General features: G+C 47.2%; 1 protein-coding gene across 13 annotated transcripts in view; it reads left to right on the top strand.

Moving 5' to 3' along the window:
- Positions 1–16,220, top strand: part of DPF3 (double PHD fingers 3) — a 414,904-nt gene that overhangs the window by 331,382 nt on the left and 67,302 nt on the right. For 8 of the 13 annotated variants that reach the window (XR_015299878.1, XR_015299876.1, XR_015299877.1 and 5 more), the window contains exon 7: positions 15,650–15,796. Coding sequence is in view for 8 of the 13 variants with exons in the window: in XM_086937070.1 (XP_086793196.1) it covers positions 15,650–15,796 (147 nt within the window). In the remaining 5 variants the exon portion in view is untranslated. Of the gene's footprint in view, positions 1–1,218; positions 1,261–15,649; positions 15,797–16,220 lie in introns of all 13 variants that reach the window. The other 5 variants (XR_015299874.1, XM_086937071.1, XM_086937065.1 and 2 more) reach the window with 1 other exon arrangement.

Below are 16,220 nucleotides of genomic sequence, written 5' to 3'. Positions count from 1 at the left end.
TAACCTCACAAAGGCCATTCCACCTCCAAGGCTGGCATACCCAGATATATAGTCAAGTGCATCAAAACTTGTTATTACAAAGCTGAAATATACCTACCTACTTCCCCCAGGGCACTCTTTACTCAAAAAAAGAGGCAACCATGATCTTCTTGGGACTCCTTGTGCCAGCTGACATATACAAATCATCCACTTGTTCAGAACTCCACACTTTTACCAACCACTATTGTGTGGACATCACAGCCAGCCAGTAGGCTAGGGTTTACCAGACAGTGATAAGAACTTTGTTTCAGACATCTGCATTGTCTATACGTTTGCCGCTACTTATGGAAAGAACTACTTGGGTCTATGCAGAGCGCATGTGTCTATAGCCACTCAGGATACGAACAGAAAATGTTACTTACCCTGTAAGCCTCTGTTCATAGTGTGTAGTGCTGTAGATTCACATGCGACAACCCGCCTCCCCGGAAGCCTGCGTTTGTTGCAGATCTCTTCTGTTATTACCCGGTTGACCCTGCACAGTGCACATGCACCATGATACTTTCATGCGCCACTCCATACATACTCTCACCCGCAGTGCAGAAAACAATATAACATTCAGTTATAAGTAAGGGAAGAGTCACATCACATCCTGTGATTCGAAATATTTTTTGGAAGAAAAACAACCTGCAAATGTTCGAACCCAACACTAGAGGGCTTGAGTACACTGCTAATGTGAATCTACAGCACTATACAAAGGTAACCTTTTCCTTGAAGTTTATAGGTAAAATATGTTTTTCGCTTAATGATGTTGCTTTAAGCAGCCACTAAATGTTGCCATAGAGTCTACATTGACCAGAGTTCCCCAAAGACGCTCATGCCCTCTTAATCCATCTTTCTATGGTGTCGGCACATGCTTCGTTTTAATTGCTTGGTCCTCGTTCAACATCATTTTAATGAACTGAAGCACTAAACCCTGCCTATTGAGTGGGAATCCCTCCACCTTTAGCCCTTCTTGCTCCTTCTCATCCCCTCCTTGCAGCCTCTTGCTGCTCAACCAAAGTCCCTGTTACAATTATCAAAGCCCTCTCTGTAGTTCCATGTCCTTCCCCACTCCTCCATTCTCCTATCTGGCTTTTATTTTTGTTTCAGTTGTCTCCAATGTCTTTCTCTCATTTTAATCTTTGCAGGCTCTTTCTAAATAAAAATCAACCTTTCTTTATCTTTCTTTCTCTGTTTCAGAGGCTTACAAACAAAAGTATAGCTCAAAAACATCCGACAAAGGTATTTTACCGTTGTTGCCTCTTCTTAAAAAAAACACACAAAAAAACAACATAAACTCTTTTCTTTTTCTGCCATTCATTATTGTTACGCTCAGTACTCTGTCATAAATAGAAGAACTGAAGGACTGCAGTGTCTGTTTTAAAATCTGTGAATGATATTCTTTCTGCTTGGTTGTTGTGAAGATGTATTTGGATTGAGTTCAATGGTTAGCATTTTTAAATGCTTTTGTTACTTGTCTCGATGATTCAAATTCAGCACAAATCAGACTAGGAGGGTACAAACATGGACGTCAGATCCCCAAAATGCCAGGGGTAGCAGAACTGACTTCACATGCCCTTTGACCTTCACTTTCACTCACATGTACTCAAGCTTACACATACACAAGTATTCACACATACACACACACTCTGCCTACGCATACATACACATTCACACATACACACACTCTCTCTTACATAAACACACTCAAAACTGCAAGTATGCACACAGCATACATACAGTTAAAAGCATTTTTTTTTCTTTCCTCAGCTGCCACGGTAAGTCAAATTCTAGCCATTCGAACTCCATTTTTATTAAACAAATAGTTAATAATGTAATATTCTTCACTATTAGTATAATTTTTTTTTTTTTTAAACCGAGGTGAGTGGAACCCCCGCCGACGTCCATGAGGACGAGCTGCTTCTGTTCCTACCACTGATTTTTCTACTGCTGACGCTAGAGGTCGCAAAGACCGTGCCAGGGTTCGCAAGGGGCATGCCAGAGGTTGCAGCAGCAACCCCCTAAAGGACATCCATAGGTGCAAAGTTATGCTTTAAATGGGAGGGGCGGGGAGCAGGGCACAAACTGAGGTATACGATGTTCACAAATTTGACCTTAGAAAGGTGTTTGCTTCTGTTCTGGTCCATTGACCCACAAAGATTGTGTGTGTGACTACACGTTCCTCACTGGTGGTTTATACGTTCCAAACCAGTAGATTTCCTCCAATATGTATGTGTGTGTATATATATATATATATATATGTCAAAACAATTCCCTTGCAGGCATAGAGTGACGCATAAAGTTCGAGGCATGTGGGCTGCTGAATTCATATCTGTGCATAGATCGCCGCCTAGTGTTGGGTCCGGATGATTGCACATTGTTGTCCTGGAAGAGTCTTCGAAGTATCACGAGATAGGTGGCTCCTCCCCTGGACTACAGTGCGCATGGGCATCGCCTCCATCCCCAGATTGTTTTTTTCCGCCATTGGGTTCGGATGTGTGTCGGTTCCCTCTGTCGGAACCGATAGTTGTTAACTCACTTAACTCGAGACCAAAAGGTCTTTAGGCTTGGCGTCGGTATCGTTTTCGTTCGGGTTTACTGTTTTCTCCAGCTCCGAACTCTCGCTGCCCTTCCGCGTGCTCTCGGCGCGGACGGGCCCACTCTACGCTCCAGCAATGGAACGGACTCCGTTTAAACGGTGCCCGGTCTGCAACGCGAAGTACTCGCACCTCGACGTGCACCCAGTGTGCAACACCTGTCTGTCGCCGGACCACAACGAGGCCAGGTGCATGGCCTGCTCGAAGTTCCGGTGCAAGAAGACCCTCAAGATTCGTCGGGCTGCGAGACTCCAGGCCAAACTGTCTGCGCCCCCGCCGGACAACATCTTCGAGGAAGACGTCGGAGACGACGATGTCCAGCAGGTTTCGGACTCTGGCCCTGCGTCCGAGGGGGAGGCCTACGACGCAGGGGACGAGGAGTTTGACGAAGCTGACGACGAGGTAGGGGACGACGATACGGCCTTTGCCACTGTGGGGGATAGCTCTGAGGACGAGCACCCCCGGACTGACTCAGGGGTCGAACCCCTTCCTGCGGCCCAGGTCGAGGGATCGCCTTCGGGCCTTACCCAAGACCCTGTTACAAGTCCAGCAGCCCCGCCTACGAGCCCGGCCACGGACATTTTGGAGGTGCCACTCACTTTTTCAAAAACGAAAGTGAAACCTTCGGGTTCAACAGCTCCGGCTTAGAAAACGAAAGTGAAAGCCGTACAGAAGGCTCTGGAGGCGTCAAAACCTAAGAAATCCAAAATGGCCGACATGGACAGTCCAGCCAAGATGGCCGACCCGAAGGCATCTGGGTCGGTGCCGAAAGCAAAGTCGTCCGACGCGGCTGCGTCGGCGCCGAAGATGGTCGCGGTCGACGACCCGAAGAAGGCTTCAAAGAAGCGTCAAGGCGATCCCAAAGCTCAGGCTTCCCCGGCCCCGGCTGCCGGAGCCAAGGAGGGTACCGCGTCGACTCCGAAGACACTGCCTCTCACCGACACGACTCCCAAATCAGGGAAATCAAGCGATACGGTCGCTCCCTCTCCAGCCCTCTCGAAGAAGGTCCAGGAGTCCCTGCAACGGATTCGAAAAGTCGCGGAGCTTCCAGACCCTGTAGCTGGAGTGTCGAAGCCCGCGCAGAAGCCGTCCAAGGCGCACACGCCTATCCGCTTCACCCTACCGCCGAAGTCGACGCCGAAGGCCTTTGCTCCGAAGCAGGTGGCTGCGGTGCCCTCGAAGGAGGTGTCGACGCCCAAAGCGTCTCCGGTGGTGGCTAAACCTCGGCTCCAACCACTCGCGGAGGAAGAACGTCGTGAAGTCATCATCAACGCCAATACTGGGAAACTGTCCCTCCTCAAGAGAAAAATCACCACGGAGCCGGTGCTAGAACACTTTCGCATTCCTCTAAAGAATAAAAGGGACTCTGCGGGTGCTTCAGCGACTCCGGCGCCGGCATCCCCGAGTGACCTGCCGCGTTCCCCAACTCGCTCTACCGCGGGGGACGACGAGGAAGAGGTCGAGTACAACTATCCGGCGTACTCTGATCCGGAGGAGGAACATGTGCCTTGGTCTGCCGGAGGCGACCCCGAGGACCCGCAGTCGGGTCAGGAACCACATCTCTTTGCGCCAAAAACTTCACCAACGGAGGACTCTGCTGCCTTCAACGCGCTAATCGAGAGAGCTGCAGCTAACCACGATGTAGAGCTGCACTCAGACCCTGTGGATGTAGACTTTTTGTTTGACACTTTCTCTGTGGCCGAAAAGTCAATCAAAACTCTGCCAATGCTCAAGGGAGTGCTCAAGCACGCGCAGGAGGTCTTCAAGGAGCCCACTCGGGCACGTGTTATCAATCCACGCATTGATAAAAAATATAAGGCAGCGCCCTCGGATCCAACATATATCAAGGGACACTTGCCACTAGACTCTTTGGTCGTTTCCAACGCTCGCAAGAGGGCGAACTCACAGACAACTGGTGACGCTCCTCCCCCGGACAAAGAGTCGAAAATATTTGAGGCCTCAGGGAAGCAGATTGCTGCACAGGCAGCTAACATTTGGCGCATCTCGAACACTCAGGCCCTACTCGCACGCTACGATAGGGCTCATTATGACACCCTAGAGGCACTACTGCAGCACTTGCCTGACCAGTACAAGGAGGCAGGGGAGATGTTAATTCAAGAGGGAAAGCTCATCACAAATGCTTCCATAAAATGTGCGCTAGATGTGGCTGATACAGCATCCAGGGCGATCAACACTAGTGTGTTGCTCAGAAGGCATGCATGGCTTAGGATTTCAGGGTTTAAACCTGATATACAAACTACCATCCTGAACCAGACGGTTAATCCTGACCATTTGTTCGGCCCTGAGGTGGATGCGACGCTTGAGAAAATGAAAAAAGATACAGACACGGCTAAGTCTATGGGGGCCCTTCAATCTCAGCAGTTTCGGGGTGGCTCCTTTCGCCGCTCCAATACCAGAGGCACCTCAAGGGGTCAGGCATCGCAAACCACTCAGTACTACAAAGGCAATACCCAATCCTCATACACCAACAAGGGTAGAGGTGGCTACAGAGGCAACAACATCAAAGGCAGGGGACGTGGAAACAACAGCTCCAGGTCCACCGCCGCCAACAAGCAGTGACGCCTTGTCACTGCCCCCCGACCACACAACACCGGTCGGGGGGAGACTCCAGCAGTTCCTGCCCGCGTGGAGATCCATCACCACAGACAGGTGGGTCAAGTCTCTTATCCAGTACGGTTACTGTCTGGAACTTACCTCCACTCCACCGAACATACCTCCAAGAAACCGTCCTATGTCCGGCGAGCACTTGCTCTTGTTGCAGCAGGAAGTTCAGGTCATGCTGCAAAAAGGCGCAATAGAGCTCGTCCCACTGCAGGAAAGGGGTACAGGAGTTTACTCTCTGTACTTTCTAATCCCCAAAAAGGACGGTTCCCTGCGGCCCATTCTGGACCTCAGGCCCCTCAACTGGTACATTCTCTCGGAGCATTTCCATATGCTCACGCTGCAGCAGGTGCTCCCTCTGCTTCAACAGGGGGACTTCCTGGCTACGTTGGATCTGAAAGACGCATACTTTCACATCCCCCTGCATCCTTCCCACAGGAAGTATCTCAGATTCACGATCCAAAATCAGCACTACCAGTTCAGGGTTCTGCCGTTCGGAGTCACCACAGCGCCAAGGGTCTTTACGAAGTGCCTGGCGACTGTGGCGGCGCATCTGCGACGCCAGAACGTCCACGTCTACCCTTACCTGGACGACTGGCTCATTCAAGCAAAAACAGAACAACAGTGCGCCGACCACGTGTTCCGCACCATTCATCTCCTGCACGATCTGGGAGTCTCTCTGAACTACCCGAAATCCCATCTCCAGCCCGCCCATGTACGACAGTATCTGGGCGCGACAAACACTCTGGCGGCCACTGCGCAGCCAAATTCGGTGAGAATCGCCAGTATCCAAGCGCTGATCCAACGATTCAGACCTCAACACTCGCTTCCAGCGAAGGTGTTCATGCAGTTGATAGGCATGATGGCCTCCTGCATCTCCATTGTCCCGCACGCGAGGCTACATATGCGTCCGCTTCAGGAGTGCCTGGCACGTCAGTGGACTCAGGCTCATGGGCAACTGACAGACCTAGTGTTGGTGAGCGGTCGGGCATACAACTCTCTGCATTGGTGGAATCCACAAAACCTTTGCAAGGGCCGACCATTCCAGGAGCCTGTGCCGCAGATTATCCTGACAACGGACGCTTCTCTCCAGGGATGGGGAGCGCATGTCCTCCACTACACGGTGCAGGGACTATGGACACTACAGCAAAGGAAGATGCACATCAATGTGTTGGAACTGATGGCAATCTTCATGGCCTTAAAGGCGTTCAAAGTACATCTGTGCAACAAGGTCGTGTTGATCCGGACGGACAACATGACAGCCATGTACTACATTCAGAAGCAGGGAGGCACACACTCTCCGCAGCTGTCTCATCTGGCTCAGAGCATGTGGAAGTGGGCCATTCAGAGGAACATCTTCCTCATGGCGGAGCATCTCCCGGGCAAGGACAATCAGATGGCGGACCTGCTCAGCAGGCACAGTCATCAAATGCACGAGTGGGAGATACATCCATCAGTACTCCAACCGTACTTCCAAAGGTGGGGTCATCCAGAGATAGACCTGTTCGCCACAAAGGAGAACGCAAAATGCCAAAGCTTCGCCGCCAGATTCCCACACCCGCAGTCACAGGGCAATGCGATGTGGATGAACTGGTCAGGCAGATTTGCGTACGCTTTTCCCCCAGCACCTCTGATACCGCTGGTGGCACGCAAGCTCAGGCAGCACTCGATGACTCTCATCCTGGTTGCTCCGACGTGGGCTCGCCAACCATGGTACACCACGTTTCTAGAACTGTCCGTGGTACCGCATCAAAGGCTTCATCTCACTCCCAGCCTTCTGACGCAGAGCCATGGCGACATTCAGCACCCAGATCCGCAACAGCTCAACCTGGCGATCTGGCTCCTGAAGTCCTAGAGTTTGGCTACCTCAATCTTCCCCCCGATTGCATGAACATCATTCGGGAGGCAAGGAAGCCCACTACTAGAGCTTGTTATGCGGCTAAATGGAAGAGGTTTGTCATTTACTGTGTTAACCACGATATTGACCCGCTAGATGCTTCCATTCAAAACATCATTTGTTACCTGTTCCACCTGTATCAATGCAATTTGGCGTACTCTTCCATCCGCATTCACCTGTCTGCTATGGCAGCATACCTTCAAAACAGGCAACACCTGTCACTTTTTAGGGTTCCTGCTATCAAGGCTTTCCTGGAAGGACACAAAAGAGTCATTCCGCCAAGGACCCCACCAGCTCCAGAGTGGAACCTCAATGTGGTTCTTACTAGACTGATGGGTCCTCCCTTCGAGCCACTGCACTCTTGTGAGCTACAGTTTCTGACTTGGAAGGTTGCTTTCTTAGTAGCAATTACATCGCTACGGAGGGTTAGCGAGCTGCAGGCGCTCACCATCCAAGAACCTTTCTTCCAAGTACATGCTAACAGGGTTGTGCTCCGCACTAACCCTAAATTCTTACCCAAGGTTGTCTCTCAATTCCATATGAACCAGACAATTGAGTTGCCGGTGTTTTTCCAAAACCCAGAGACGCTGGCGGAGCGGATGCTCCACACCCTTGATGTTAAGAGAGCATTGATGTACTATGTAGACAGGACCAAAGATTTTCGCAAAACCAAGCAGCTTTTTGTTGCTTTTGCCACACACCACAAGGGAAACGCTATCTCCAAAGCTGGGATCGCTAGGTGGATCGTGAAATGCATTCAGATCTGTTACGCTAAGGCTAAGCGCACTCTCACTATCCCACCGAGGGCCCATTCCACCAGGAAGTTGGGGGCCTCTATGGCTTTCCTAGGCAACATTCCCTTAGAAGATATCTGTAGAGCAGCCACATGGTCTACCACACATACTTTCACTAAACACTACTGTGTAGACGTGCATTCCAAACAGCAGGCAGCTGTTGGTCAGGCTGTTCTCAAAACACTTTTTCAGACTGCTGCAGCTGGCACGGGCGGCCGCTGCTAATGGAGGGACTGCTATGTATTCTATGCACAGATATGAATTCAGCAGCCCACATGCCTCGAACTGCAAATGCTACTTACCAGTATGCATCTGTTCTTGGCATGTAGGGCTGCTGACATTCATATCGCCCACCCTCCTCCCCGGCGCCTGTAGCAGCTGCAGTATTCATTCATATGTATATTTATATGCTCATAGCATGGTCATCACTCACATACTTCACTCCATCTCTGCCAATGGCTAAAAACAATCTGGGGATGGAGGCGATGCCCATGCGCACTGTAGTCCAGGGGAGGAGCCACCTATCTCGTGATACTTCGAAGACTCTTCCAGGACAACAATGTGCAATCATCCGGACCCAACACTAGGCGGCGATCTATGCACAGATATGAATGTCAGCAGCCCTACATGCCAAGAACAGATGCATACTGGTAAGTAGCATTTGCATTATGCAAAAAAGGAGAGAACTCCGGGTAGTTCCCAAGTTTAGGTGGAAGGCAGCTCCTGTAGAGAGCACCCTCAACACCAGCGACACTCTAAATTTGCTCACCTAAAATGTCTGCTTTTCTATCAAATTTTTTAAGCATAGGATTAGCACAGTGCTATCCACGCCGAGATAGAAATGGACAAAGTCTTCTGCCATTTGTACAGCAAAGTCTTTAAGCATAGGATTAGCACAGTGCTATCCACGCCGAGCTGTAAAATGACAAAAGCCATTTATCACTCCAGGCACAATATTACAGCTTTGGATTGGTAAAATACCATCCAAGCCAACCTGAAATTAATAAAAGCATTTTAAGGAAGGAGAAATATGTGATTGCAGTTGAAGAAACGTGTTCTCAATGTTGATAAAACCACAGTTGAAACAAACTATGGGTAATTTGAAAAGTAAAGTTGAAAGACACTTCCAGGTGGACTGCTGGAATTCACTTTACCGTGAGCTGCTAAAACATCAACTCTGACCCAGAACACTGCAGCAGCACGACTGCTAGCCATACAAAAAGCCTCGACATCCCTTCTACCAGACTGGGAAACCAGCACGCTGGCATCTCGGCAATGCCGTAGTCCCCTTGAAGGCCACCGACCTCCTCTAGAGGTTTCTACACACGACTTCCCCAGAATACTGCTGTGATATTGTGCCTTGCTTTATTTCGGGACTCTTCCTGTGCTAAGTTGACATAAACCTTCTCAAGTTCAGTAGAACCTGCTACAATACAACTGAGTGAAGCCGCTTCACAACCCTAGGACCTGGCTATTGACCATTCCGAATGATCCTCACGTCTTTGAGAAATAACTTATAATTCATCTTTTCTGCATTCTGCATCCAACCACCTTTAATCAGGTAGCGCATAAGTTCCACTTGGCTAAGGGAGCCTTGCTCCAGAAACATTTCATTAATTGATCAGTCAGTCCACTAGTCTACAATGTGAGCCTAGAATCTAGATATAGAGATCAATAAAGCATTTATACATCTCTTCAACCCCCTAGACAGGCTACCAAGGCATATTTTTGATGGGTTGTATGATGTACTGTTGGGAGTGCGCTGTTGGCAAAGAGTTGTATTGGTTGTAATTCTTTGCATGAAGCGTTTTTGTGTCCTACTAGAGTGACCGCTCTTTCTTGGGGCAGAGCGCCTAGCAGTGTGAATGGAGGTGGAGGAAGTGTGAGATAGGCATTCACATTTATAGTAATAGGTAGAAGTAAACCATGTAGGCAGCTACAGAGCACCAGCCTAGCCATTGGTGCAGCACGTGTGCGTGTGTGTGGGTCAGTCCATCCCAGTAATGCAATTGCAACAGGGCAAGCAGCATCCATGCGCCATTTTTAAATGACAGGATACTCCCTCCTGCAGTACAACTATACCTTATGAACGAAGAAAGATGAGGAAGAGCAACCCAGCTTGGCCTGCTGAGCAGAATCTACACAATCTTTAAAAGGCGCACATTTCACCTACTTCTGTTAGGCAGAAAGCAAACAAAATTTTGAGGACTGTTTCACGTCCCAAGAAACTCTCAAGTCCCTAAAGGCTCACAAATGTGGATGAATTGGGCAAGCCCTAGCCGGGTCATGGCTCAAACCTGGGGTGCATTTAGCGGTTTCCTTCTATTTGTACGCATAAAGAACGTCTGCGCTGTCCTTGTTACGGTTTTGAAGAAAAGGCACAAATAGGATTAAGGAGGTTAGCAGCTTTGAAAGAATTAATATGCGGAATGCATCTGCGGTGTGGGATTAGTGTTTTTGCTTTGCTTATTAAAAGCCAAGTGATAGCTGCAGTGCTTGGCATGTTGGATGCACACCAAAAATGAAATGTTGATCCCCAATGGTTGAGAATTAGTGCCCAGTTCTGCAGTGTCACCACTGTGTACGTAGAATTGCAAACTGAGGGTGTGATGACCTAACACTCTGCTCATCTGCGGAACTGTACAGCACTCCGATAGGAGGGCGTTATCAGAATTATTGTTCTAAAAACATCAAGGCACTCCCTAAGCAACTGCAGACTTTATTTGTAGCTCATTGTAAGGACCTATTTAAATATGTGCTATGAATGTGCCTGTGTGGGCATCTTACTCCTCATTAGGAGTTGAATTGTGGATCAATATGCGCATTATGGGGTTTCGGAAGTCCAGAGAGCCATGGGTGGACTTGTGGCTACTAGCTGATCTCTGCCAGGGTCCTTTCCAAACACCTCACTAAACGTTAAGCCACAACCGCCTGCTTCCCTAGACTCCCAACATCTACCGTCAAATTACCATTAATCTATACTCTAGCGGCATCCGGTTCCCCAGTCACAGACTATATGCCATTGTGAATGGCATTTTTATGAATCTTTTATGTCAGTTTAATGATTTATTTTGATGGTATTATAAGATCCATTAAAAAAAATGCTAAATTCACTACATTACAGCAGACAGCCACAAATCAACTATGTAATATGATAGGCTTTTGCAAGCCTTTTCTTTGGTAATGTTATCTGGTCTTTCGATAGATCCACAATGCAAGCTTACCCAGTGTGCAGATAGCATGTTTTAAAATTGTGTTATAAGTAAAAGGATTTGGAATTAACATCCCCTAAAGCATCCTCCTCCTAACCACCAAGGCTTGAGATAAAAACTGACCAAATACAGAAAAATAAGAGCTGGTAGTTGTCACTTTTGCTCTTCGGTTTTTCAATGCCTTTTTCAATGTTTGCTTGGTGAGATAGGGCCTCCTGCCTTGCCATAACACTATTTCCATCTCATCCTTTCTATATTTGTCCTTTATTTTATTAATGGCTTGGAAAGTTTTATGATGTTTGTACTCCATGCTGCCGGTCCTTTATCTAAGAGATATTTTCCACACATGTGGAAGGATGTATGGCTGACAGTCATTGCTGTTATTATATGTGGTCTCTGTTACAGAAGTACAGTTTGGCAGCCTTCAGCACCATAGGAAATGCAAGGATCCCTTCTTGCATGATTGGTTGCTCCAAAGCATGACTCTCCGTCATGTGCCCCTTTTCCCTTAGGATCAGTGACCGCTAGCATTAGCTTGAGTAAGCTCTTGAGCGTTTTCCTTGCTTCTTCTCACTATTTGCCTGTTGTGCCATGGATTTCAGGGTGAGGGATTAGGTGGGAAGGTGGCACAAGTTCTATATCACTTCACTAGAAGAAGATCTTTTGCTGCCTGCCTATGACCTTCATTTGTACTCGCTGTACTCTTGACCTCAATTCCTACCAAATACCCTTGCCTCTTCCACTATCTGTTACATTGAATATTTTGCTTAGTGGTGGGTACAATGAAGAGGTAGTTCAGGGTAAAAAAGGTCCAGTTTTAGACTATTTGATGTTGTCCTAAAGGGAAAGCAGAGTCGTACATTTTCTCAGCCTGAATATGACTTGATATTTTTAGTTTTGCAGCGAGTCCTTTCTGTATTCACATGCTGTACATTATTCTGTCATCTAGTGGTTGGGCCTGAAGTGGTTTCTTTTGGTGCCCTCTCTTTTTTGGTATCGCCTAGTCTCTTCGAGGCATGCTGTATTCAGTCACCCATTTTCTGCCCTTCTTTTCAATTGGCTTATCTTACTGTCCTTTGTAAATGGTGGCTTTTGATTAGTGAATAGACTTAGTCCCTCCTTAGTACCGCCTTTTCTCCATTTGTAAACTCCCATGAGGACTGCCCGTTACAGGGATGTGGAATTCCTATAGCCCGACGCCCAGGACATACTGTTTGGGGTCAAGGGCAACAAGTTTTCATTTGTGTTTTGTCCTTGGGACAAGTAGGCCCAACCCCCTTCAGCACAAACCCTTTGGCTGCCAGTTTGCAGTACCACATTATGGACCAGGGAAGGGCACTGTCTGCAGTTTAGGTAATATTTTTGTCCATATGCTAATGCTGTTCAAACTTGCATTCATGGTTCATTAATTGAAAGCCTTTATTATTAGGGTGAGCGCTCTAATTAATATTGTAATCTTACTGCATTACTGACAGTGGTTCCAGTATTATAATGTGTACACACGTTTTCAAAGTTTAGCAATATGAGGTTACTATATGGCTCCCAGAATGCTCTCTCGTTTGATGTAAATATTTGCAGATGCTTGAAAGCAAGTGATGATTCTCCGGCCCACGTGGTCAAGTTGTTTTCTTTGGTGGAGCCGATGAAGGGAAAATAGTAAAGTTTTTTTGCTGAAAGAGTCAATTAGTCACTCAAGTTTTTAAGGATTTCTGCCAACCTACTGACTGACATTGAGAAAGATTATCAAGACACCGAAAAGTTTACAAAGAAAACAAATTGACCACGTGGGCCGGAGAATCATCAAGGGACACGGAGAAGACCCTGTTTAGATATTGCCTCAACTTCCACCACACGTTTTCATAAGAGAATTTCCACGACATGGAAAACCTTTGTCTTCCCAAAGACCACAAGTTGGAGAGGTGCGATTCATGTCTCGAAATCCTACCAGAGACCTTGAAGGCAAGAGAAAAGCAAAGGTGGGACTGTTACGTCATGATGTGCAACCCAGGGTCTCTTGAAATTCTGGGCTTGTCATGCAATGAGAAAAACCCTGAAGAAGCAGAACTGGCACAAGGAGGTGGCTCTGATGCCAAAGTAATACATTGAGATCAAGCAAGAAAAGACCACATAGAAACCTTTTAAAGAAGGTGAGAGAAAGAAAGGCAGGTAATCCAGCGTGCAGGGTGGCCAAGCTGAAATCTTCAGACTCAAAGCACACAATTCAACCTTGATACCTAAAACAATGGTGATCGAAATGTGGCTAAGGTAAAAGCCCCTTGGGATGAGACCAAAGTTCCTGTCGGAGGCAAGCCCTCTGAGACTGCCTTGATACAGAAGTTGATAGTGAGAGTAGGCAGGAGAAGAAGCCTTGCGAAAGAGGTTCAAGGCCATAAAGAAAGCCTGCTCAACCAAATGCCAAACAAAAGGCCATCACCGTCAAAAGAAAGAAACAGTATCTCGGGATGAAGGAGTTTGACGACGCTTTGAAAACCTTGAAATCCAGCAAAGATGATCCCACTGAGCTGAAGCTCCCGACCACACCAGAGTCCCAGGAAGAGGCAGAGAAAGAATTCTTTCAGTACAGAGAGGAGTAAGAGGTGGGGTAAAGTGAGCAGGAATCCTCCCAGAGAGGAGAAAGTATGAAGGAGTGGCAAGATCTCCACCTAGATTCTCACAAACAAGGGGTCGACATCCAAACCATCACCACCAGATGACATTGTGGTACACAGTGCCTTAATATAAGAGGCAGTGGACACTTAAAGAAGGCACCTGCAGGAAGAACAGACAGAGACTCGTGTTTTCTCCTGTCAATGCTGCTATGCTCACAAGAATGAACCAATTCCTGCCCATGCTGCCCAACCTCCTGGACCAAGAATGAGACCTTCAGAGAGCCAGCTGCAGCAAAGGTAATGCCATCAATTGTAGAAGAGAAGTGCAAGGACTCTACCCGGAACCAACCTTACATCCAGGGCAGTGTGGTTGCAGACTGTTTCATAGTCCCAACTGCAAGAAAAGGAGAGAATGCACAATCTGCCGCAGTGCCCAATCCTGACCTAAGAGAGCGAGCCGGTTGCCTTCACGGGTCACAAGATGAGAAGATCAATTGCAGTATATTGGTGTATTGCCAACTCCAAAGAGCTGATGAAGTGATGTGCCCACCAACAATGGAGCGACAAACGGGACCAGATGCAGCACCTCCCAGGACAATACAGGAAGAGAGTGGAGACTGCCATTCTGAAAAGCAAAGGCATCACCAGTCCCTGCCTCAAATCTTCACTGTTCATGGCAGAAACAGCCACAAGACAGCTGGGTGTGGCCACCACTCTGAGAAGACATTCCTGGCTAGGAGTGTTGGAGTTTAAACAGGAGGTGCACCCCTCACTCATTAGTATGCCTTTCATGGGGGAGAGTCTCTTAGGCACCACTGTGGGTGAACCATTGCAACACATGAGGAGGGACAGACCGACCACAAAGGCAGTAGAGGGCTTTGTCTTTCAGAAGGCATTTTTGAGGAGTAAATAAACACTGGAAGAAAACTTCCAGAAGGGGAGGTTCAGAACCTTCCACATCTCATGCTGCCTTGACACAACCAAACCTCAAAGGGAAGAGGATTCAGCAACACAATCAATGCACACCATGCAAACCCAGAAAAGATAAACACTGCAAAATGACATGGTTACTTGCCTGTAGGAATAGTTTTGTAGCTTTAAGAATTTTCTGGATTCACATGCGACCCTCCCACCTCCCCACAATGAGATGAGTTTGCAAATGAGGGAGACTGAATTAAAAGGGTTATGAGAAGAGGAAACCATAACTTTGATGGGGTCACCCAAGGGAGAAAGAGTATCTGAAGATGGAGACCACACCAAGGGGTTTCCAGGCCATACGTTTGACGTCAAGCAAGAGGGACATATAATTAAATGGTCAACGTTGCCCCCAGCAACAAATAGAGAGCACAAAGGGACTACAAGAGACCATTCCAGACCCAACCACTAGATGGCGGAATAATTCACATCATGTGAATCGAGAACACTCTTCAAGCTGCAATACTACTCCCACGGGTAAGTAACCATTATGTTCTGCTGTGTAGGAGTTCATGTCATGAAGAAAACCAATAAATAATTGAAATATGTAGAGGAATGACCATAGGAAAATACTTTAGGCGTGGTCAGTGAATGAACCTTTGCTAATGAGTGCTTCACTGTAAAAGATTGAATCTTTTGACAAAATAAACTGGTGACCCTGAAAAAGTCTAAAGGCCATATGAATTGATCAAAGCAACACGTGTTTTAAGCTATGAAGTGGCCTTATAATTAATCATTTGAGGTATGTATTGTTCTTTAAATATTGATATAAAACCAATTGAGCATCATTGAACGTACATACCCTTAACATGGTGTCCCCATAATGAGTTTTTCTAGTAGGGCCATGTATTTATTCTACTTCTGTAGCAATGTGGCTTCTTCAGAAAAAGAATTAACTTTGCTGTTTTCTCTATTCCTTCTGCAGTATGTGGTAAGCGCTACAAAAACCGACCGGGTCTCAGTTACCATTATGCCCACACACATTTAGCGGATGAGGAAGGGGACGACAGCAGAGATCAAGATTCAAGGTCTCCACAGTCCTCACCTGTCCACAGAAATGAAAACCACAAACGTAAGTTTATTTTCTCCTTTCACCTACTGCCCAGAAACACTTTTTTAAATGTTCGCGCCCTGTTGCTTACCCCATTTAACAGGCTTTGGTGATGCTTCAGAAATGATCAGCTCAAATTTGTATCTTCTTTTCTGGGTTTGTACAGTGCATAGAAGGTTGCTGAGGCAGGAAAAGGAGGAGTAAAAGTGAAGAGAGAAATAAATTAAGTTAAATGTATTAAAATACGTAAAACATTTGCAAAAGAATATATTGAATGTGGACAGCGTTTAGTTTTGGAATAGTCATTGGTGTTAAGAGGAAAGGGTTCACAAGGTATGTGAGAAGATAATGAATGAGAAGGGATTTGTAATGCGCAACTTAGCTCAAAAAGGGCATCAGGACTTGCAAGAAGCAAAGAAGGAATTAGGGTGTGTAGGTGTGGAGA

This window comes from Lissotriton vulgaris, chromosome 9, assembly GCF_964263255.1.
Source record: "Lissotriton vulgaris chromosome 9, aLisVul1.2, whole genome shotgun sequence".
NCBI lineage: Eukaryota > Metazoa > Chordata > Amphibia > Caudata > Salamandridae > Lissotriton > Lissotriton vulgaris.
This window is presented reverse-complemented; position numbering and strand designations above follow the sequence as displayed.